The 24,493-nt window shown below is 49.4% G+C and overlaps 1 protein-coding gene across 2 annotated transcripts in view; it reads left to right on the forward strand.

Moving 5' to 3' along the window:
• The window catches only part of AUTS2 (activator of transcription and developmental regulator AUTS2), a 1,124,169-nt gene extending 1,115,492 nt beyond the window's left edge, over positions 1 to 8,677 (forward strand). For both annotated transcript variants that reach the window (XM_030871940.2, XM_030871941.2), the window contains exons 16-19: positions 2,159 to 2,236; positions 3,148 to 3,231; positions 4,333 to 4,555; positions 7,122 to 8,677. In XM_030871940.2, the coding sequence (XP_030727800.1) occupies positions 2,159 to 2,236; positions 3,148 to 3,231; positions 4,333 to 4,555; positions 7,122 to 8,382 (1,646 nt within the window). In that variant the 3' untranslated portion in view covers positions 8,383 to 8,677. The remainder of the gene's footprint in view (positions 1 to 2,158; positions 2,237 to 3,147; positions 3,232 to 4,332; positions 4,556 to 7,121) is intronic.
• The last annotated feature ends 15,816 nt before the right edge of the window (positions 8,678 to 24,493 follow it).

Genomic DNA, 24,493 nt, shown 5'->3' on the forward strand with positions numbered 1-24,493 from the left:
TGGAGAAGAAGTCACCCTATAGGGCTGAACAGATAACTCCTCAGGTGCCTTCCGATGCTGAGATGCTGTGGCTCTGACAGATAGATGTTCTCCTATGCTGTGTGGCTTCCTCCACACCCCAGGCCCACAGGGCCCTTCCAGGCTGGGGAATAAAAAACCCCAAACAGAAATTAATAGGGTGTTGAAGGGACAACCCTCCTCCACTTAATTTATGTTCCTGAAGGAATCTGTATTTGTTTCTACGAACTCAGTCAAAATGCAAGGGATTCTTGGAATAGTTTTAATTATTGGTAAATCCATTCAGTCCCTGTTTATACTTCTTTTCTGGAAGGTAGTCTTTTCTAGTAGTCTTTTCTAGTGTAAGCAATATCAGATTTTTCCCCAAATGGTGAAACTTTTAACTGGTAAGTATAATTTACGCATACTTGTTAAATTCAACCACTTCCATCTTGCTGTTGGGCACTAGCGCCTGAAATAACGAAGGGGACGTCTTTAGATGACCTTGGCCAATCTCTTGTCTAGAGCCCGGAGAACCTGCCTTCTCAGCTGTCAGCTGCACATCAGCAAGCCAGGCGGATGCCCTAAGTTTTTGGAAAGAGTGTCCTTCCCTAATTCACAGGTGCACACTCTCTGTCTCTCTCTTCCTTCAAGAAAAGGATTTGAGGCATCCTAAGGAAATACATACTGTTCACGGCCAAAGTAGAGGAAGAAATGTGGATAAAGGGAAAACCTAAGGAAAGACGAGCACTAAGGTAGACCGGAGTTCCCTGGCGGGCAAGGTGACGACCAATAGAGGCGAGTTAGTTAGGATTATCAGTGTCCAGAAGCAAGTGAATAAACTAGTTTTTCCCGGCACTGAAGATACGGAGGACTTCATTTCCCACAACCTGATGTAACTCACAGTGAGTTTCGTAGGGTCGGGCTTTATAATCTCCTTCAATGCGGGTCCGTGACAGCTAACACATCCTCAGGAAAAGAGATTCCGCAAAGGCCCAAGCGGTGCAGCCCAGAGACACAGCTTCGTGACGGCCGCTCCTGCACCCGGATTAGACAGTGTTTCTCAGAGTGAAAGAGATGTCTCTGAAGAAAGTAGCCCATGGCCAGACGTTGCTCTCTCAGAGGCTGAGAGAACATAGTCACAGCTCCTACTCCTTCAGTGAAAGAACCTTGCTTCACGTTTGTTACCCAGCATTTCTCCAAGCTTACTTGGTTACAGAACTCCCTGCCCCACCGGCATTGTTCTTCCATGTTTCCAGTGCTGTGTGTCAGCCCTGACAGAACCATAATTCAAAAAGAAAGAGTCATGTACCACAGTGCTCACTGCAGCATTGCAGCACTATTTACAGTAGCCAGGACCTGGAAGCAACCTAAGTGTCCATCGACAGATGAACGGATAAAGAAGATGTGGCACGTAGATGCACTGGAATATTACTCAGCCATAAAAAGAAATGAAATTGAGTTATTTGTAGTGAGGTGGGTGGACCTAGAGCCTGTCATACAGAGTGAAGTAAGTCAGAAAGAGAAAAACAAATACCATATGCTAACACATATATATGGAATCTAAAAAAATGGTTCTGAAGACCCTAGGGGCAGGACAGGAATAAAGACGCAGACGTAGAGAATGACTTGAGGACACGGGGAAGGGGAAGGGTAAGCTGGGACAAAGTGAGAGAGTGGCATGGACATACACACACTACCAAACGTAAAATAGATAGCTAGTGGGAAGCAGCCGCATAGCACAGGGAGATCAGCTCGGTGCTTTGTGACCACCTAGGGGGGGGGATAGGGAGGGAGGGTGGGAGGGAGACGCAAGAGGGAGGAGACGTGGGGATATATGTATACGTATAACTGATTCACTTTGTTACACAGCAGAAACTAACACCATTGTAAAGCAATTATACTCCAATAAAGATGTTAAAAAAAAAATAATACCTCTCTTTGGTGGTGGCCAGCCCAGCCAGGAAAGAGGAAAGGGGGTGATTTATTTTCTGCCTCCTGATAAGCACGTTTCTCTTTCCCCGGGTGTTGCCTGGACAGACGTCAGCTATGTTCTTTCTTTAATGTGCTCTCTCTTGGGGTCCTTTGGTGACCGGGAGCCAGTGGCATTGTGGAAGTTGCCTTCCTCTGAAATCTAACTCCATTATGTTTGACTTAACAGGTGCTGCACACCCAACCGGGACCCCTTTTGGGCCACCGCCTCATCATAGCAACTTCCTTAACCCTGCTGCTCACCTTGGTGAGTTGCCCATCAGCGACGGGCAACGTGTGTATCTCAGAAAAACCTTTGTTCACTGCGCTCCTGCTACACTTCCTGCTAAGTGGGCCATAGTCCCAGATAAGTCACTCACTGCTTTAGGTGGTGGTGATCCTGTAGACCTCTGAATCCCCGCCGTCCACCTCCAGGATTTCAGCACCTCTCATACCGTGTTCTTCAAGTAGTAGATCTGTGCGCAGCAGTGGCTGTGTGTAGACTTGCTGAGCGGGTGTGGTCGTGGAACCCCAGGGCATCCACGTTTACAGCAGCCTGTCCCTGCCCCTTGGAGAAGATGGTGAGCTCTTGCCCACGTAAAGGCACCCATGGAGCTGGAAAGAAGGACACGATGTTATGAAGAGACAGCATCCATTACTTTTTAATCACTTCACATTTCACAACCCTATTATCTCTCTTCCTAGTAAAGGTGCTTTACTTGTGGCCTTTATTTGATGTTTTCTGCACGTGCACAAGCAGATGCAGGCAGTGGTATGCCCCAGCGACAGGGTATAGGATACGTGTGCCCTCAGGACTTCATTAAGAGCTTGACTTTAAGCTGCCATCTTACTTCTGGTCTATGAGAGCCTACACGGCACATTCTGGGAAGAGGGGAGACGGGCAGGGAGGCATCTGAGCGTACTGTGGCTTGAGCAGTGTTCCCCACCCAGCAAGAGAGAAATGGGGCAAAATGCATAGTTCTGGAAAATAGCTTTCATAAATATTTTGCTAACCCCATGCCCAAATGCAAAAGGATGAAAACCCTTTGCATAATCTGGCGGGAGAAGTGGGACAGGTCAGGTCTGAGTATAAGTGCCTTCCCAGCTCCCGGGAAGCTCTTGTCTTCCTCACTCAGTGGAGTCCTGCAGCCATGTCTTTCTTCCCAATCTTGTCTGCAGAGCCTTTTAATCGGCCGTCTACGTTCACCGGCCTGGCAGCAGTTGGGGGCAATGCCTTCGGGGGACTTGGAAATCCTTCAGTTAGTGAGTACCCTCTGACTTTTTAAAATCTGCCTTAAATTATTTATCTGCTCTGATCTGTCTGTGGCTCAAGACCTTTCTAGGGAACCGCGCTCTTGGGAAACAAACTTAGGTGACATCATTGCAAAAGCAGGCCTCATCAGTGGAGTTAGGTCTAAACCAACGTTTTAAGGCTAGCCCGCAGTTGATACATGTTCCTGAGGGTCAGGAAGGGTACTGTAGGCAGTTGAACTCCAGAGAGTTTGCTGAAGTTCACAGTTTCATCCATATTCCATCTCTACTATCCCACATTTTAGCCACAGCTCCCATTAGACGTGAAGACAACTTTTAAATTTCATCTTGCTTTAGCGGGAGTGAGAAAACGCACTGAAGAACAGGAAGGCAGTGCAGGCTCAGGACCGTCAGGAGAGGGCCACACTTGGGGCTGTATAATCCAGGAAGACTGTGCAGTTTTCCACTGCTCAATCTGTCTAAAGGAGGAAGGGCTCCTGTTCTAAACATGCTTTAGCCACTATCAGCTCGTTTTCTTTCGTGCCTTCCATACGTCATGGCCTCCGGCTACAGGAGGCTTACAGTGCAGCTTGAAGCAGCCGTCACGGTTCCATATAGCGTGGAGACCATATGTGTCTGGATCAGGACCCTGTCTGGTCTCTGCTGACTCTAGTTCTGGTCGCTAAGGTTGTGGACGGGGGCAGCAGTCATACTAGCAGGGTCGTGGTGGGCAGAGGATAACCATGAATTCTGCTCTGAACTGAGCTATTGACCGAGGTCACACTCCTCTGCATGCTCGGGACGTCTGCGTGTGCCAGATAGGCGTGATTAGGTGATCCCCATACCTGTTGGGTCCCTTTCCTTTTTAATCAGCCCCTCCCGCCCCTTTGCCTTTGGTTAAAAAAAAGAAAAAACGCTGTGAGCTTACTTACCTCTCCAGTGTAGGACAAGTTCCTCTAATGAATCTGTTAATCTCCTTTCCTTTTCCAGCTCCCAATAATATGTATTCATTTTAACTCTGAATGCTGTTAAAAGTTTTTTGGTAAGTACCTTCATTACAGCAGATTATATAATTTCTCTGAAACCTTTTTGTTCTCCACTTCACCATTTCAGCACCCAACTCAGTGTTCGGCCACAAGGATGGCCCCAGTGTGCAGAACTTTAGCAATCCTCACGAGCCCTGGAACCGGCTGCACCGAACGCCTCCGTCGTTCCCGACCCCTCCGCCCTGGCTGAAGCCAGGGGAGCTGGAGCGTAGCGCGTCCGCTGCAGCTCATGACAGAGATAGAGATGTAGATAAACGAGACTCATCCGTTAGTAAAGATGACAAAGAAAGGTACGCAAAGAACCCGCTCTCGAGTCCCAATGGGGGAGCCCGCTCTGGGCCAAGTACTGGCCACCCACCCTCCCCAGCCCAGCCTCGTGCTTCAGCTGTAGCCTCGGCCCGTCACACAGCCGGGGTGGTGTCCCCCCCGCGCCCCCCCCCCCCGCCCGGCCCTTCAGTGCATCGTGACCACAGGCCAGCATCACAGTTCTGTATCCAGTACAGAGCAAGTGAATCTGACTCACGAGCAGCTCCACACTCAAGGTCCCCGTGAGCATTAGTCTCTGCAAACATAAATCTCTCTCAAGAAGGTAGCAAGATGGAGCCTGGACCAGAAGACACACACAGCATGAATCAACACCATCTTTGCTTTCAAGTTCGTGCAGTCCATTGACTCATCCATAGGTTTTTTGCTCTCTCTCTCTCCCTTTTTTGTTTTCTTTTAGAAAGTCATGTTTCCATCGTCTCATTGTATTTCTCTCGAATTTTGTTCAAACTCAAATCCTGGGCTCACAGATAACTGATAAAATTTTGCTAACCCAGATTTAGGGAAACCTCACCAAGCAGTTTGGGTCTGGGTTTTGTTTTGCCAGTGAATAATTAATTTTACTAACCATTTGTATCTCCATACGTGGTAACCCATGCCTGAAGAAGAATTAGCCTTCAAGAGGAAAATGTCTTATAGTTATTTTTTCTGAAGAATGTTACAAGCATTCTTGACAAAGCATACTCCCTTTTTCCCCCTTTCTTTAGGGTATGTTCATTTTGAATGAACTAGCAAGGCATACACAAGATACGCTTGACAGAAAATACCTAATAACACTTTCCTTTTGCTATTTAAATCTCAGATACGATCCAAATCTTTCGTTTTCCTTTACTGTGTATATTGTGTGTGTGTGTGTGTGTGTGTGTGTGTGTGTATACATATGTACGTGTTTGCTAGGGATTTAAAAGAATTCAAGTTTGCAGGTTTTAAATGCAGCAGATTAAGTAGACCATCATAGGCCGTCATGCCAACTGATTTCTTTCTTATAAAAGACGACGCATTTTTCCTTCAGGACAGCATGGTAAAAATCTCTTAGCCAATGGGAGGACCGTTTATGACATGCAGCTCTGAGCTGCAAACTGCCACAGTGAGGTGCGTCCGGACCCGGCAGCCCCTAGACCAGGAGCTCTCTGGACGGTCTGTCAGCAAAGAGAAGGCACAATATGGCAGCAAACCCTGCCCCGTTTTTCTTGATGCAGCTAAAAATGGCCTTTTAGATGAAAGTCAGGAAACTTAATAAAATACACTCGTCTTTATTCTTACCTTTTTCTCTTAATAAAATACACTCGTCTTTATTCTTACCTTTTTTTTTTTTTTTGCGGTACGTGGGCCTCTCACTGTTGTGGCCTCTCCCGTTGCGGAGCACAGGCTCTGGACGCGCAGGCTCAGCTGCCATGGCTCACGGGCCCAGCCGCTCCGCGGCATGTGGGATCCTCCCGGACCGGGGCACGAACCCGTGTCCCCTGCGTCGGCAGGCGGACTTCTCAACCACTGCGCCACCAGGGAAGCCTTATTCTTACCTTTTAAAGATGCTCTTCCTTCTTAGCCTTTGCACGTTGGCTAGAAACAAAACTGGTAGGGGAAACGTCCTTAATTTCTCCCCCGGGGCCCCCTTGCCTTCTGAGCTACCCAGGCTTCCTGCTTCCCTCCTCACCTTTGCCAGGTCTGTCTCGGGTCGTCTCTAAAACACCAGGTTCCTGGTCCGGCCTCTTCACATTTTACCGTGTTGTCCTCTGTCGCTTTGCATTTTGTGCCCCGCACTCTTAAGTCCCCACCCAAGACGGGCCTCTCAGCTTCTCCTTCCACATTTCCATCCACAGATGGAACTTGTTCCCAACCTGTCCCTTGAGGTTTTGTGTCTCTGGACCCACTTTTCCTTCTGGCTTTCCTCTATCGATCTTCTCAATTATGGCTTTCTTCTCCTTCCTAATGCAGAGGTGCTTTTTGCACCCCCAGAATCCAGAAACTCTGGTTTCCCTTTTAACCCCCTCGGTGCTGCCTCTTGGAGGCCGCCCTGTATCTGCCCGCTTTTCTCTGAAACCAGCCCTCTGTCCCGACCTCGGGACGGAGATGTTCCCATAATCTCCCCGTTACTCTCCTCCCACTGGCTCTGAACTGCAACGTTGGAAGGAAGGTTTGGGGCTCTTAAGACTTGATTCTTGACACTAAAAGATCCTGAGACTCTAGGCAGACGGGCTGTGTGGTCCCGTCACTGACGCACTGACCACGCTGGTCCGTTCAGGTTTCCGAAAGCTCTCCCTCCCTGGCCTGTGCCTCTTACACACCGAGCGTCATTCCCCTCCTCAGACGCTCCCAGCCCCGTCATCCCTAGCACTTCACCCCCTCGAGCTTCCTCTAAAATCTAGGCCAGTCAGGTCTGGGTGGCTGGTCACCCTGCCCACGAAGGGCACGTGCGGCTGCCCGGGGGACCGTGGGGGCCAGAGCCCTGCGCGGCCTCTTCCCGCCATCTCATTGGCAGCCCCTGGCCGGCCGGCAGCCCGTCTCATTTGCCTCCTGGTGTCTCCTCCTCAGGGAAAGCGTCGAGAAGAGACACTCCAGCCACCCTTCACCAGCACCCGTCCTCCCGGGGAGCACCCTGGGGCACGGCCGCAGCTCCACCGAACAGATCAGGGCTCATTTGAGCACCGAGGCTCGTGAGAAAGACAAATCCAAAGACAGGGAGAGAGAACACTCGGAATCCCGCAAGGACCTGGGCGCCGACGAGCACAAGGCGAAGGAGGGCCCGCTGCCCGAGAAGGACGGCCACGGCCATGGCCACGAGGGCCGCGGCGCGGGCGAGGAAGCCAAGCAGCTAGCCCGGGTGCCGTCGCCCTACGCACGCGTGCCCGCCAGCGACAGCGCCAGGCCGGGCAGCGCCGCCAGCCGCGAGGCCGAGCCGCGCAAGGGCGAGCCGGCCTACGAGAACCCCAAGAAGAGCGCCGAGGTCAAGGTGAAGGAGGAGCGCAAAGAAGACCACGACCTGCCCGCCGAGGCCCCGCAGAGCCACCGGTCCTCGGAGCCGCCGCCGCCACCGCCGCCGCCCAGCTCCTCGGCCAGCGTGCACCCGGGGCCCTTGGCCTCCATGCCCATGACCGTGGGGGTGACGGGCATACACCCCATGAACAGCATCAGCAGCCTGGACAGGACTCGCATGATGACGCCTTTCATGGGCATCAGCCCCATCCCGGGCGGAGAGCGCTTCCCGTATCCTCCTTTCCACTGGGACCCCATCCGGGACCCATTGAGGGACCCCTACCGGGAACTTGACATTCACCGGAGAGACCCGCTGGGCAGGGACTTCCTGCTGAGGAGCGACCCTCTGCACCGTCTCTCGGCCCCCCGGCTGTACGAAGCCGACCGCTCCTTCAGGGACCGGGAGCCCCACGACTACCACCACCATCACCACCACCACCCGCTGTCGGTGGACGCGCGGCGGGAGCACGAGCGCGGGGCGCACCTGGACGAGCGTGAGCGCCTGCACGTGCTCCGCGAGGACTACGAGCACCCGCGGCTCCACGCCGTGCACCCCGCCTCCCTGGACGGACACCTGCCGCACCCCGGCCTCATCGCGCCCGGCCTGCCCAGCATGCACTACCCACGCATCAGCCCCACTGCGGGCCACCAGAACGGACTGCTCAACAAGACGCCCCCGACAGCGGCGCTCAGCGCGCCTCCGCCGCTCATCTCCACGCTGGGGGGCCGCCCCGTGTCCCCCCGGAGGACTACCCCTCTGTCCGCGGAGATCAGGGAGCGGCCGCCCTCCCACACGCTGAAGGACATCGAAGCCCGGTAAGGAGAGGACGGGACGCGAAGAGGACGAAGAGAGCCCGCGGCCGCAGGCGCCAGACTCGAGAGCGCGCGCAGGCAGAGGTCCCGCGTCTCGACCGACGCAGACGGGGCGGGGGGAGCCCCCAGCACTTCCCCTTGTAAAAAGTGTATAGACTCAGCGCAGATTTTGAAATGTTTTTGTATATTCTATGTTGAAATTTTTCAGATCTTTTAGCCGATTCGTATGTTCTCATGTCTCCCCACTCTTTTGGTTTCTCGTATAAAACTTTTTGATTCGAACCAAAACAGTGAAGATGACAACACACATAATGGGGGGGGCGGGCGGGGGTAGGAGACAACAGTCCACACAGTCCATCGTGCAGGTCTTTCAGATGAGAAGGGAAGGCTGTGTACATAGTTATGTAAAAAAAAAAAAAAGATTGCTTCATGAGCTAATGGTTCATATATGCAAAGGGTAAGATGAAAGCTTTACTTTGTACAGATGTAAATAGATAAAGATTAAGTAACATAATACATTAATACTTCTTAAAATGTGCTATTTGCAGACTTTATATCAGTGAGCACAGTCGGCTTCGGCTGTGTTCCCATGTATTGTTCTAGACAGCTAAACCCTTCAACTATGCAATGAATGTTAGGGCTTTTCACAAAAGCCCGCCTAACTCAAAGGAGCCTTTTCAAGTCCATTTACAACATACTTAAGGTCATATTTTCCCTGAACAAGCGCTTATGTGATATGACTCTGTTTTCCTTGCTTGTTATTTCAAACGGAGAAACACCCGATTTTGCAAATTGGACCCCAGGCCGAAACTTTGCATCTGAAGTTGCCGCTTGTGGGCCTTTGGGGGAAGTGGGGAGTGCAGCCCCGGAAAGGTAACCAAGGCCGTGAACAACCAGTGCCAGGGAGGATGGGAGTTGTCAGATGCCAAAATCAGGGGACACAAACAGGCCGCCAGCATCTCGTCACCATCAGTCACGTGATTTCACACACCCCCTCATGTGGGAACCATGCGTTTTTTTAGTGTGTCCTGTTTCCTATCTGTACACACCTCCTCGTTCTGTAATGAGATCCAGTTACACCCAAACAAACAGATCCTGAAAGAAAGCTTCGCGTTTTCTCAGATGATGGATATGTTATCACTGTATTCAATAACTGCTGAAGTTAAGGTGCGTTATTTCCCAGCGTGGCTCACCACGTTCCCGTCGGTAATCAAGTCCGGGAGTAGCCGAAACAGGTCAACCTTGTGGGGCCGGGGAGCATTCCAGAGGGTGAAAGGTGGCGGAGAGACGGTCTTGTGTGTGCGTGTTTTTTTGAGTTTGCATCAAATCTGTCTCTTCATGATAACTTTTATAATACATTCAGCCTCTTGTCTACATATTTGGAGAGAATATGACTTTACTAGCAAAGAAATACAATATATCTTGTCTACTGGACTGTAAAATATATGTATGAAATAAAATTAGTTCCATTTGGTCTTCTAGTATATTAAAGTGCTATCTGACGTTGTTATCCTGTTTTTGCAAAAAAAAAAGTTAACTACAGACCATTGTTTCTAATAAGCAGAGAGATCTATTTTAGTAGTCAACTGAAGGTTTAGTTGTGAGCTTCAGATTTTGTGAATTCCAGATGTTGTGCAGTGTTTTTTTTTTTTTAAGACAACAACTAAAAAGGAAAAAAAAAATCCAAGGAATATGTACACTGGAACCGTAGTGGTAGCTTTCAGTATTGTAAAGAGATCGTTCTATACAGACCTTTTTGCTGTTCCTCCTGTATGTAATAAAGTCCTTTCTAGATCCTATGTGAAAAGAAACGTGAAGCGACTGAGTCTCCAGCATGTTCTCATCGGCGGAGCCTTCTTGTGTTATGTAAACTGTGCCATGTTATTAAAAAATGTGAACTAAGCTTCCAGCTGCTTGTTTGTGTGGGATGGCCAACCTTACCATAGTGAAGAAGCCATACTTGCAAGACAGGGCTTTGGAAGAGAAACACCTTGAACCCTTGAGTGACGACGGAAGGCTGACTGCCCTCCCTGACCCACGTAGACACTGCCAGTTAGTTTCTGTAAACGTCTGCCCTCTACCCAATCAGGAATATTTTTTTTTTTTTTTTGGTATGTTCTAAGCAAAGTCCTGTAAGTCCTGGGAAGGTGCTTTTAGATTTCGTAGGTGATACACGTGCGGGCTGATTTAGCCAGTACCCTTTGTGTCTCAGGCCTCCTTCAAAACTCAGCATGTGCTCTGTCTGCGTTGATGACAGATCTGATCGAGGGCCTTTGCCAGCAGCCGGTGCTTGCCTGTTCTTGCCATTACAACCTGTGGACTCAGTCTGTTGTATGTAAATTCAGACTTTCCAGGTATTTTGTTCCCGTCTTTTTCCTGTGTCTCACTGAACTACATGGCGTAACCCTCATCAGCTTGCAGACCTCTCCCTCGTCCTCTAAAATTTGTTTTTTCAAGATGTAAAAATTGTTAGATTTTCTGGTGTCAATACGATGCCATTGTTATTTGGATGAGATGGTTTGGACGGGTGTTTGAATCCTAACTGGACAAAACAAAAGCAGTCCGGCTTAGCAGCATGCAGGTGGCCGCTGTTGGAGAAGATGGACTGGAAGTGAACAGAAACCAGGGGCTTGGTTTCTGTGCCTGCAGCTCTGCGGGGGGGGGGGGGGGGGGGTTGGGACGGGGGGCTCTGGAAGGCTTCCGGCTGGGGGTACTGGGCTCACGGGCTTGGAAATCTGATGCTGGGCTTAAATAAAGGCCCACTTCACTCAGCCCTGCTTTTATGCTGATACCCGGCTCCCAGACTAGAGAAAATAACTTGAAGAAAAACTAGTAGGTTGGAAAACGTGATAAACTGTGTTTTTCCAAATCAGGCAATTCTCGGGACCTTCCCAAGACTCGCCATCAGCGGGCGTGCCTTGCTATTTCTGGCAGACTGCCCAGCTTTCTCCCGCACATCTATTTCCAGGCCGCCATCTGCAATGTGAGACCGGAAGTTACTGTCAAATCAGTCATGGTATTTAGTCCCCGGGGCTTTATTCCTCTCAACCTTTGCATATTTTCCCTCTAATTACGTTCTGCTCCCCGGCATTGATGGGTACCAGCACCAATTTGATTTCCTGCTAACCTATAGATGCTCTAATTATCTCCACAATCTCTGACTGACAATGATCTTGTTACCTTCTAATGGTACATGACAAGTAAAAGAGCGAATATCATGATGCGATAATTACCATTTCGGATGGATATTCACAACAGTGTTGACTGTTGATCCTTTCTTCTGCCTCAATCAAAGTGGATGAGAGGAAATAAGATACGACTGTCCATGTACATACCTACATATCATAGACAGACACTGCCTTTAGCCATGCAGCTGTGGGTGCCCAAGGTGTGTGTGTGTATCCGTCCTGAGGAGCAAACTTGGCCTCAGTGCTATTAAATCGGTTGAAGGAAAGGTGACAAAGTGACATGGGCTTTTTCACATATTATTTTTTAAACTTTGCCATCTTTTTTTTTTTCCCATATGAGTTTCTGAACAATTTCTTAGACATGGGAAGTTTCCTTTCAAGATAATAGGGTTATTTATCAGATAAAAAATAATATCATCAAAGACGGTTCCACACGATGAAATTGCTGGTCTCCTTGAGCACTACAGAAGTACAAAGCTAGTTTGTAGGATCTCACACCAGAACTGCCCGAAGCCTCCAATGGGGAGCTTAGACCAGCAGGCAGGGGGCCTGCAGCCACCCCGGTGCCTTCCGTTCTCAGTGACCTTGAGAAAAACACAGAGCTTGTCTGGAACTGTTTCTTAATGTGTAAGATGAGAACATCTGAATATAACAAGACCTAAAACTGGGCAGGTTGCAAGCCCATCAGCATGGATAGAGTTTCGTGTGCACAGTCCCAGAGCCCATGGAAGTTGTATAGAGAACGGCCCACACAAAAGACGAAGTAACTTTTCCTTTTTACCAACTCAGTGCCAGTGCCACAAGGATTCTTTTTTTTAATAAATTTATTTATTTTTGGCTGTGTTGGGTCTTCGGTGCTGTGCGTGGGCTTTCTCTAGTTGCAGTGAGCGGGGGCTACTCTTCCTTGCGGTGCGCGGGCTTCTCATTGCGGTGGCTTCTCTTGTTGCGGAGCAGGGGCTCTAGGTGCATGGGCTTCAGTAGTTGTGGCACTTGGGTTCAGTAGTTGCGGCTCACAGGTTCTAGAGTGCGGACTCAGTAGTTGTGGCACGTGGGCTCAGTAGTTGCGGCTCACGGGTTCTAGAGTGCGGACTCAGTAGTTGTGGCACATGGGCTCAGTAGTTGTGGCGCACGGGCTTAGTTGCTCCGCGGCACGTGGGATCTTCCCAGACCAGAGCTTGAACCCGTGTCCCCTGCATTGGCAGGCGGATTCTTAACCGCTGCGCCACCAGGGAAGCCTGTCATGAGGATTCTTTGCCAAAGATTTGCAGACATGGTGGTTCCAGGGTTTCTAACTCACAGGCCTGGGTGTTTCTCACCTGGTGGGCGGAAGGAGGAACTAGGGCAGGGTCTGGGGGGAGCATCTGGGGTATTGGCACAAAATGTTTACTGACCCCCTGATGCAGGCGACCTGGAGTTTAGCCTCTGAGCCGGTGTTTGGAGACTCAACATGGCCCGGAAGAGCAATGGACCAGAAGCCTTCAAGGCCCGTGTCCTCAGCAGGTCCCACGCAAACTGGCCTCAGTTTCCTCAGCTGTCACTTGAATGTGCTGGCTGATGTTTAAGGTTTCTTCAAGCTCTGTCTGGACTGTCTCCCTTGGGACTCAGGTTACTTTTTAAAACCTTGTTTACCTTTTCACACCAGTTCCCCTTGTTTCTTGGCGTTTATCTACAGGATCTATTCCCAAAGGCCCTGCTGTCAGGAGCTGAGCCACTGACTGAGGTCAGACCCAAAGCCATCTCCACGAAGCCTCCCCTGAGGGCCTGTTTCCTGCTTATTCCCCCTCTTTGGACCCTCCTAGGGTTGAGCTTGCTCTCCGAGCTCCTCTCCCCCTCCCTCCACTCAGCCCTTCCCCTTCTGGGTTCCACGGGACCCGTCTTCTCTACTGCAGGATGGTCAGCCCCTCAGGACGTGCGCCCCAAACAAGGCCTGCACTAGGTGGGTGAGGCCACTCCTGGCTGGTTCCCTGAACTGCACGACTGCACAGAACCTTGGCGCGCAAACCTTCTCAACTGTAACCCACATCCATCGTGCTCATGCAGGGCATGCACACACGCCTGACACAGGTTTGATGAAGCAATACCCCTGCTGTGTGCAACGAACTCTGTTTTTTATTCTGTCCTCTTTTTATTCATTCTTTTAAATGCTGTTCGCACCCACTAGTTCATCTCATGCCTTTGGAATCTTGGGTCTCAACCCCCCTAGTTTGAAACTAGTATCACGGAAGAAATCCTCCAGACTCTAAAGGAGGGTGAGAGTCACCTGGGCAGAGAGTCAAGGCTGTCTTTTTCTCTTGTCCTTCAACTGCTACCCTGTCCTCTTACCTGACTCTCCCTAAACCCCCCCCCCCCTCCATGCTGCTGCCAGTTCTGCTCACACCTCTCCCAGGTTCCAAACCATCCCTGATTTAAAGAGGACACCAGAGTGGAGCCTGGATTCTCGTCCAGCCTGCGAAGTCCTGCCTCTCTAGTGCCTGGGAACCTGTCGGCGTCATCTCCGCAGGCCTTTCCCAGCACACACTGGCTACTCGCACCTCTTTGTTTCTGTTCTCTTTGCTGTCTCTTCTCCGTCTGGCAAACTGAGGCTCACTTCAAAGGCCTTCACCTCCAGGAAGCCTCCCCTGACTGCCCCTTGTTCCCCATCATAGTTCACTTCTTAGAGACTTATGGTTCTCAAAGTGTGGTCCCCAGACCAGCATCAGCACCAGGGAACTTGTTAGAAACACAGATTCTCAGACCTCCACCTCTAACCTCATGAATCCGCAAGAGTGGGGCCCAGGGATCTGTGTTTTCACAAGCCCTCCAGGTGATTCTCACGCACAATCAAGTTTCAGAACTACTGCCTCAGACTGTGTAAAAAGGTCAAGGTGAAGTTCTGGCCAAAAGCTGCAGAAAGACTCACTGGGCAACAGAAAATGATTCTGGAGGAGAAGCTCTGTTCTCTTTGACTTTTCAGCCTGATCCACGATCCTGCTGGACCATAAAGAGACTGTAACCTTGTTTGGAGCCAGAAAGACATTTTCTGCTTCCGGGGCTATCCTGATTCTCACTAGCTCTCATCTTGACCTCATGCATCACTAACAGTATGAAATGTCACAGAGGTCTGCCCCTCCTTAGCAGTAAGGACAGTAGCCAGTGTTAACTGAATGCTTTTTGCATGCACTGTTGTGCTTCCCACATGGACCCTCTCCCTTCATGTTTTCAACAGCCTTACAAGGTGTAACCCCGATCGGACAGTGAGAACAATAAAGCCCAGAGCGATGAGGTAACATTCCTGTGTTCAAGTGCATAACCTAGATACCCACCCAGGTGGTCCCCCTCCACAGCCTGCACCATAGCCACGGCCCCACGTTACCATCGAGAAAAGGCTGGCTGAGTTAGTCCATCCCATAAACAGCAATGGCAAGGACACTGTTTACCCACTTAACCCTCACTTCTAGTTGACACCAGGTATATATTCCAGAGGCTGTGAACTGGTGCAAGGAAAGGAAAGGGAGAAAGAAACAAGAATGTGTGTGGCTCATTGATGAGAATATGCTATGAATCAAGGATTATGATTAACCCAAGTCTGTACATCTAAGGTTTTTTTTTTTTAATTTAGTGGCTTGTGTGGTCCAAAGCAGCCCACAAGATGCCGTATTTGGTCCGGGATGATCTTAGTATACAGAAATTTTATATAGACAAAGCAGAGTTTCCTTACACGGTGGGCAGACATCGATGGGCCGTTCGTGACCGTGAATGCGTACAAGCGTTCAATCATGTTCTTGAAAACAAAGTATTCTCATATCTAATTATTAAAGTAGAACTAAAGTTCTGGGCAATAAATGGACAGTTCTTGGAAGTAATAAACCAGCATTCCTCTGTAATTTGGAGTTTTCATCCATTCAGACGGATCTTCACCCCAGTGGGTCTGTAATAATGCAACTAAGATGTCAACTGCTGTGGTTCACACACCCCTCACAGCAGTGAAATTTCCTGAATCTATTAGTGGGTGTGGAGTCAATGGACATTCATCTATGTGACGAACATGGAAGGCGTCCTGTTGGCCAGGCTCGTGCTAGGTGCTGGGGTTACTGCGGGCACCAAGAGGACAAGGCTCGCCGCCCCCCCCCCCAGTGGGCTTACATCCAGGGGACGAGTGAAGAGGGTGGCGTGAGAGCCTCTGAGAGAGGCTGATGGTCAGGAAGGCATTTTCAAGGACGTTGCTGAGTTAATGGAATGCAGCCCTCTGTCTCAGCCAGGTGTGGCTGCAGCCCAGTTCGCCTTTGCTCCTGGGTTTCCCCAAACTCCCTTCAGCTCTGGGAGGCCTCTACCTGAGAGTCCTGAGCTGGTGGGAGATGTGTCCCTGTCCGTTTGCCTCCCCTGAAGTCCTGCTAAGGGCCAGGTGGTGGCGCCTCTGAGTCCCTTCTGCATAGTGCCTGAGGGCAGAGGCGCCAACAGGGATGCAATGGATTGAAGCCGGGTCAGTCCCTGCCTCTCCAGGGGCCTCGGTTTCCTCACCTCCAAAATGGAAAGAAGGCCAGAGACTGGACTTTACCAGGGAATTTCTGATCTCCCTATTGGTTCCAACAGACTAGGTTGATGAGTCTGGGTAGGATTCTATTTGCTAATGTTTGAGAAAGAAAAGAAATGCCAAGATAAAAACAGGAAAATGCAAGTGATGCTGGACAGATGGCCAGGAAGGAGCCCCAAGGCCAGATTCAGAAAGGCCTTTGGGGACCTGGTAGCAAGGGTCTTGCCCATGAGCAAGATTCTGCTAACAGAGGAGACTCCCAGGATTCCATGGCCAGACCCCAATGCCTCCCGCTTTTTTGGAGCATTTCTCTCCAGCTCCAGCCCCACTGACACATCCTGGAACTCGAGACGGAGCAGCCTCCACACCCCGCAGCCTCCATTCTCCAGAGGGTCGGGGAGGTTCCCACCCTGCCTCCCCGACGTGCGGGGGCATCTGCGGGGCCCCTTCTGCAGGCTTCCATCACCAGGGGGCGCCCACGTGTTTGTCCCATCTCCCAACCCCTCGCCTACACCTGCAGGGGGAGAAGGCAGCCCCCAACTCTGCACCCCCAAGTCTCCCACTCGGCCGCATGACCACCCTCTGCCTCGGACCTCGGCGCCAATCCCACCTGCCTCCGTGGCGGTCTCATCCTTCTGGCCCTCAGCATCCCCTCGGGTCCACTGCACTCCCTTCCCCCCTGACCTTCTGGCCAGTTGTTAGCACAAACCCCCTTCTCCATCCGGCTTCTTCGGATTCTCCCTTCACCGTCCTGCTTCCCCGCCCCCCGGGACCCTCCCCCTCGCCGCGCTCTAAAACGGGGAGCATCTTCTCTCCAGCATCCTCCTCGTTACAGCCTCGCGGCTCTCAGATCCTCCTGGGTGCAATCGCCTGCCCACCACCCCGCACTCAGGCCATGAAGGTGTCCCCCTGCTCACTGCCAGCCTCTCCAGCAACGCTGCGACCGTGACTCTCACTCCCATGGTCACGCCCGGGCCCCAGCGCCAGCACCAACTCAGCTCCTCCCTGGTCTCATTTCAGATGCTGTATCCTGACTCCACGTCTTGCTGTTGGCTTCCCCCGGAACCACCCCCTGCAGTCGTTGGCTGCAGCCTCTGCACACTGCCCCCCCCCCCGCCCCAGCACTGTCCTCGTTTCTCACCTCCCCCCTCCCCCGTTGGTGATTGACCGTAATCGCCCCCGCATACACCCCAGCGTCCCTGCTCGCTACTGCTTTGTGGAGCCACACACCACACTGGCTAAACCCCAGCCTTGCTTAGATACAGCACTGGCCACCCCAGCCTGGGCCACCGTGGCCAAATGCGAGGAGAGAATCACAGAATTGTGCTGCCAGTTCAGTAACTTCAAACGGGCCTCTAACACTCCCTGGAAGTCATGTTTTCCCTCCTCTCCCCGGCAGCTGTCAGGCCTGGTAGGTCAGGGTTAAGGTGTCCAGGACTGATTCTCTTCAGGCTGATGCTCCAGAAAAGGATTCAGCCTCCTGTGAAGCTCCATGGAAACCAGCTGCGGCCCCGGTGCTGAAAGCGGCCGTCCTGGAACCAGCCGGGCATAGACCCAGCCCCCATCTTCCCCAATCATAAACTCTCAGCTCACAGAAAAGGGCTGGAGCCACAGCTGGCTGCTGCACCCCACAGCCATTGCAGCCTGGCCCGTGCCGATTCCGTGCAAGGAGCCAGGGCCTGCCCAGGGGCAATTTACAAGCCCCGTGGCCAAGGTCAGGGTCTCTCTGCTGGAGTCTGACCCTGTGTCATCACTAGACTCGGCAAGAGGGGCCTTTTACCTGGACACACACGCACACACACACACACACACACAAGCGCGTGCGCACACACGCACGCACGCACACACACACGCATGCACGCTCGCACACACGCACAGTGCAGCCAGATGTCACAGCCACCAGGCCCCTCAACGTCCTCTCTTTTGACTCACACCATCCGGGCCCCAGGGACCCGCTTCTCCACATCGCCTCCCTGCGTCCTCAAGACAAGACGTGTTGCTTCCAGTGCCATAGGTGTGAGGCTTATGAGCATGGGGGACAGATTCCACCGCAGAGGGTGGGGAGGACTTGAGTAGTGGGGACACTTGGAGAAAAGAAAAAAGCTGTTTCATGAATCCTTCAAAGCCTTCCTCTAAGTTCCCGGCGGTGCGATAGATTCTCGCATAAGGCAGTACTGCTTCCCAGCGTCAGTTTCCCATTTCTCACTTTTCTCACTATTCTTACTCGTGGTCCTCGATGTGCTCATGGATTAGTGAGGTATTCGCAGCGTTTTGCATGTGGCAGGAGAGCAGCCCTTTGCAATAATAAACCGTTATCATCACTCTTAAATTTCTATATACGTAAGACCAGATGTAACGGGGATGAATCATAATTCCGATTCTTTACACTGACAACAAACACTGGAATTGCTAATCAGAGTATTTTTTTATAAAATATCTAACATTTCAAAATAACATTATTGACTCAAACAGCATCATTTCAATAATTTTAGATAAAACTTTGATATTCATTCATTATAATTTATATTTTGACTCAATTTCAAGAGAATTTTTAATATTTAAAAGTAATTGAAAACATGCAAAATAAAATTTAATGTTGAAATATTTTCTTTACTTTCTTGATGGAAACATTCAAATTGTGTACATTTTGAATAAAATTACCTTTTATATTTTAATCCTTTGGACCAGGGGTCAGCATGTTTTTCTGTAATAGGCTTTATGGGCCATCGGGTCTTTGTTACAACTACTCAACTCAGCTATTGTAGCGTGAAAGCCGCCAGGGACTATATGCAAACAAATGGACTGTCTGAGTTACAGCAAAATTTTACAAAAACAGACGGTAGTCCACATATGGCCTGAGGGCCAGAGTTTGCTAATCCCTACTTTAGACCACTAAGAATGAGTTCAAGTCAACATTGTGGTACAAATAAAAAGTAGCCCTCATGAAACAGAAAAACACTGGGAGAGCAGGGGAGGAAAATATGTGAATATTTGCTTAATATTTAAAAGCTGGGAAAGTATGAATGAAAACAGCAGAATTCTGTCAAACATGATCCCTACACAATTTGCAAACTAAACATTGTACATTATTTAATTTGAAATGTTTACTCAGATCATTGTAGTTTAGATGTAGTCTTAAGAAAGAATTTACAGGGACTTGGGACTTCCCTGGTGGTGCAGTGGTTAAGACTCTGCACTCCCGATGCAGGGGACCCAGGTTCAATCCCTGGTCAGAGAATTAGATCCCACACGCATGCCACAGCTAAGAGTTCACATGCCACAACTAAGGAGCTGGTGAGCCGCAACGAAGGAGCCTGCCTGCCTCAATTAAGACCCAGCACAACCAAAAAAAAAGAAAAAAAAGGATTTAGAGGGACTTCCCTGGTGCTCCAGTGGTTAAGAATCCACCTTCCAATGCAAGGGACGTGGGTTTGATCCCTGGTTGGGGAACTAAGATTCCACATACTGCAGGGCAACTAAGCTCACACGCTGCAACTACTGAGCTCACATGCTATAGAGCCCACACGCCACAACTAGAGAGCCCATGCGCTGCAACTACTGAGCCCATGCACTCTGGAGCCTGTGTGCCGCAGCTAGAGAAGCTCGTGCACCACAACGAAGAGCTCACGCACTGCAATGAAAAGATCCCGCACGCCACAACGAAGATCCCATGTGCCGCAACTAAGACCCAAAGCAGCCAAATAAACAAATATAAAATTATTAAAAAAGAAAGAAAGAGGGACTTCCCTGGTGGCGCAGTGGCTGGGAATCTGCCTGCCAATGCAAGGGACACGGGTTCGAGCCCTGATCTGGGAAGATCCCACATGCCGCAGAGCAACTAAGCCCATGCACCACAACTACTGAGCCTGCGCTCTAGAGCCCAGGAGCCACAACTACTGAGTCCGTGTGCCACAACTACTGAAGCCCACACGCCTAGATCCCATGCTCTGCAACGAGAGAAGCCACCACAATGAGACGCCCGCATACCGCAACGAAGAGTAGCCCCTGCTCGCCGCAACTAGAGGAAGCCTACGTGCAGCAATAAAGACCCAACACAGCCAAAAATAAATAAATAAAATAAAAATCTTAAAAAAAAAAGAAGGAATTTAGAGAGATCTGTATATACTCTGCCCAGTCTCCCTCTGTGGTAACATTTTGCAAAACTACAGTACAATACCACAATCAGGAGACTGACACTGGGTACAGTCCACCAGTCTTATGTACATTTCCCCAATTAGTTACACTCATTTATGTATGTAGGTGTTTTAAGTTCTTTACAGTGTTATCACCAGTAGAGACTCATGGATCCACCAGCAAAGTCAAGACTATGGACAGTTCCAATACAACACAGGGTCCCTCGTGTGGCCCCCCCTCCAACACTAATCCCTGGCAATCACTACTCTGTCCTCCATTTCTAAAATTTTGTCATTTTAAAAATGTTATATAAATAGAATCATACAGGACATAACTCTCTAGGCTGGCTTTTTTCACTTAGCACCATTCCCTGGAGACATAGTCGAGTTATCCTGTGTAACAATAGTTCATAGTTCATTCCTTTTTTATTGCTGAGTAGTAGTCCAGAGTCATGTCCCCCTAAAATTCAGATACTGAAGCCCTACCTGCCCATATGACCGTATGGGAGACAGGGCCTTAAGGAGGGGATTAACCTTAAATGACGTCAGAAGTGTAGAGCCCTGATCTGATAGAAGCTGTTGGCATAGTCTTGATAAAAAAGGAAGGACACGAAAAAAATCTCTGCTTCTTCCATGTGAGGATTCGGTGATGCAGAAACCAACCCCTGTTGGAACCTTGATCCTGGACTTTCCAGCCTCCAGAACTGTGAGGAAATGTTTCTGTTGTCTGTTGCCCCATCTGTGGTATTTGTTATGGCAGCCTAAGTAGCGTCAGCCACCTAATGTGTAAGTACCACAGTTTAATGAGCCGTTCACCTGCGGAAGGAAATCTAGGCTGTTTCTAGTTTGGGCCATCAAGCAAATGCCAACACATTCCAAAGGACTGAAAACTCACAGCGTATGTTCTATGACAGCAATGCGTCTAAGTTAGTCATATTTTTATTTATTTATTTATCTATCTTTGGCTGTGTTGGGTCTTCATTGCTGCGCATGGGCTTTTCTCTAGTTGCAGTGAGCGGGGGCTACTCTTTGTTGCAGTGCGCGGGCTTCTCATTGTGGTGGCTTCTCTTGTTGCAGAGCACGGGCTCTAGGCACACGGGCTTCAGTAGTTGTGGTTTGTGGGCTCTAGAGTTCAGGCTCAGTAGTTGCGGTGCACAGGCTTAGTTGCTCTGCAATATATGGGATCTTCCCGGACCAGGGATCAAACCTGTGCCCCCTGCATTGGTAGGTGGATTCTTAACCACTGTGTCACCAGAGAAGCCGTAAGTTAGTCATATTTTTAAAGTTTAACTAGAAAAATCCCAAGCATCTGGAAATTAAGACTACACGTTTAAATAACCTATGGGCCAAGGTGGTGGAGTAGAAAGATCCTCCTTTCACGGGTGCACCAAAATCAAAACTATCTGCAGAACGACCACATGTGAAAAAGACTAGAACCTGCCAGAAACGATCTTCTACAACTAAAGATATAAAGAAGGACTCGCAACAAGATAGGTAGGAGGGGCAGAGTCATGATACAGTCAAGCCCCATGACCCTCATGGGTGACGCACAAACGGGAGAATAACTATGATTGCAGAGGTTTTCCCAAAAGAGTGAGGGGTCCAAGCCCCATGTTGGGTTCCCCAGTCCAGAGGGTCCTGCACTGGGAAGATGAACCCACAGAGCATTAGGCTGTGAAGGCCAGTGAGGCTTACTTTTGGGAGACCCAGAGGGCTGGGGAAAACAGAGACTTCACTCTTAAAGGGCGCACACAAAATCTCACACACTCCAGGACCCAGGAGAGAAGCAGTGATTTGAAAGGAGCCTGAGTCAGACCTACCCTCTGATCTTGGAGAGGTTCCTGAGAGGCAGGAAGCAACTGCAGCTCACGCTGGGAGCACAGACACTGATGGCAGTCAGTCTTGGGAGCTCACTTTACCACGTGGACACTGGTGCTGGCAGCCCTACCTGGGGCCCACAGCCTGTAGGTGCCAGTGCTGGGATATCTCAGGCCAAGCAACTAACTGAGCGTGGACACAGCCCCACCCACCAGCAGACAGGCTGTCTTAAGGTCTCCTGAGCCCACAGTCACCCCTGGACACAGCTCTGCCCACCAGCAAGCCCAGGACCCAGCCCCACAAACCAAAGTGCAGGCACTAGACCCAGAACCCCCAGGGCACTCTAGCCACAGACCCTGGAACCCAGTTCCACCCATCAGTGGGCAGCTACTAGCCCCAGAATCCTCTGGGACTTGACCCTGCCCTCCAGGGAGCCTGCTCTAACTTCAGGACCAGCCTCACCCACTAGTGAGCAAACATCAGCTATAAGACAACAACAGACCCACACCCAGCAGACCTGGCCCACTCACTAGCAGCCTAGATTGGGCCCTGCTGAGCAACAGGTTACATAACAGGAACTCCCATAAGGCTATCAGCTGACTTTTTAGCAGACCCTCTGCAGGCCAGAAGGGGGTGGTACAATATATCTAAAGTGATGAAAGGGAAGAACCTACAACCAAGAATACACAACAAGGCTTTAATTCAAATTTGATGGAGAGATCAAAAGTTTTCTGACAAAAAAAAGCTAAAAGAGTTCAGTACCACCAAACAGCTTTACAAGGAATGTTAAAGTATATCTTTATAAAGTGAAAAAGAAAAGTTCACAACTAGAAACATAAAAACTACAAAAGGGGGGCTTCCCTGGTGGCGCAGTGGTTGAGAGTGCGCCTGCCGATGCAGGGGACACGGGTTCGTGCCCTGGTCCGGGAAGATCCCACATGCTGCGGAGCGGCTGGGCCCGTGAGCCATGGCTGCTGAGCCTGCACGTCCGGAGCCTGTGCTCTGCAACAGGAGAGGCCACAACAGTGAGAGGCCCGCGTACCGCAAAAAAAACTACAAAAGGGAAAAGCTCATTGGTAAAGGCAAATATACAATAAATGTAGTAAATCATCCATGTACAAAGTTAGTAGGAAAGTTAAAGACAAAAGTAGTAAAATCATTTATATCTGCAACAAACAGTTAAGGTATACACACAAAAAAATAGATAAAAAATATGATATCAAAAACAGTAATCGTGAGGGGAGGAGAGTAAAAATGCAGGATTGTTAAAATGCACTTGAAATTAAGAGATCAACAACTTAAAGTAATCATATATATGATTATTGTTTTATATATATGATTATTATATCATATATAATCATATATATATATATATACACACATACATACATAAAAATAGTTATACATAAACCACATGGTAACCACAAGCCAAAAATCTATAACTGATACACACATAAAAAAGAGAAAGGAGGGACTTCCCTAGTGGTGCAGTGGTTAAGAATCTGCCTGCCAATGAAGGGAACATAGGTTCGAGCCCTGGTCTGGGAAGATCCCACATGCCACAGAGCAATTAAGCCTGTGTGCCACAACTACTGAGCCTGCGCCTAGAGACAGCGAGCCACAACTACTGAGCCCACGTGCCACAACTACTGAAGCCCATGCGCCTAGAGCCCGTGCTCCACAACAAGAGAAGCCACTGTAATGAGAAGCCCGCGCACCGCAACAAAGAGTAGTCCCCGCTCGCCGCAACTAGAGAAAGTCCATGCACAGCAACAAAGACCCAATGCAGCCAAAAATAAATTAATTTTAAAAAAAGAGAGAGAAAGGAATCCAAACATGAAACTAAAGAAGGTCATCAAATCACTAATGAAGAGAACAAAGAAGAAGAAAGGAACAAAACAGAACTACAACCCACCCCCCCAATAAACCCCCCCACAAACATATGGAAGCTAAACAATATGCTACTAAACTACCAATGGATCACTGAAGAAATCAAAGAAGAAATAAAAAAATACCTGGAGAAAAGTGAAAATGAAAACACAATGATCCAAAACCTATGAGATGCAGCAAAAGCAGTTCTAAGAGGGAATTTTATAGCAATACAGGCTAACCTCAGGAAACAAGAAAAATCTCAAATACACAACCTAATCTTACACCTAAAAGACCTAGAAAAAGAAGAACAAACAGAATCTAAAGTTAGTAGAAGGAAAGAAAACCTAAATATCACAGAAGATAAATAAATGAAATAGAGACTAGTAAAACAATAGAAAAGATCAATGAAAACTAAGAGCTGGTTCTTATAAAAGATAAACAAAATTGATAAAACTTTAGCCAGACTCATCAAGAAAAAAAAGAAAGAGAGCCCAGATCAATATAATCAGGAATGAAAAAGGAGTAGTTATAACTGATACCACAGAAACATAAAGAATCATAAGAGATTACTATGAACTATATTCCAATAAAATGGGC

Source organism: Globicephala melas, chromosome 15, assembly GCF_963455315.2.
Source record: "Globicephala melas chromosome 15, mGloMel1.2, whole genome shotgun sequence".
Taxonomy (NCBI): Eukaryota; Metazoa; Chordata; class Mammalia; order Artiodactyla; family Delphinidae; genus Globicephala; species Globicephala melas.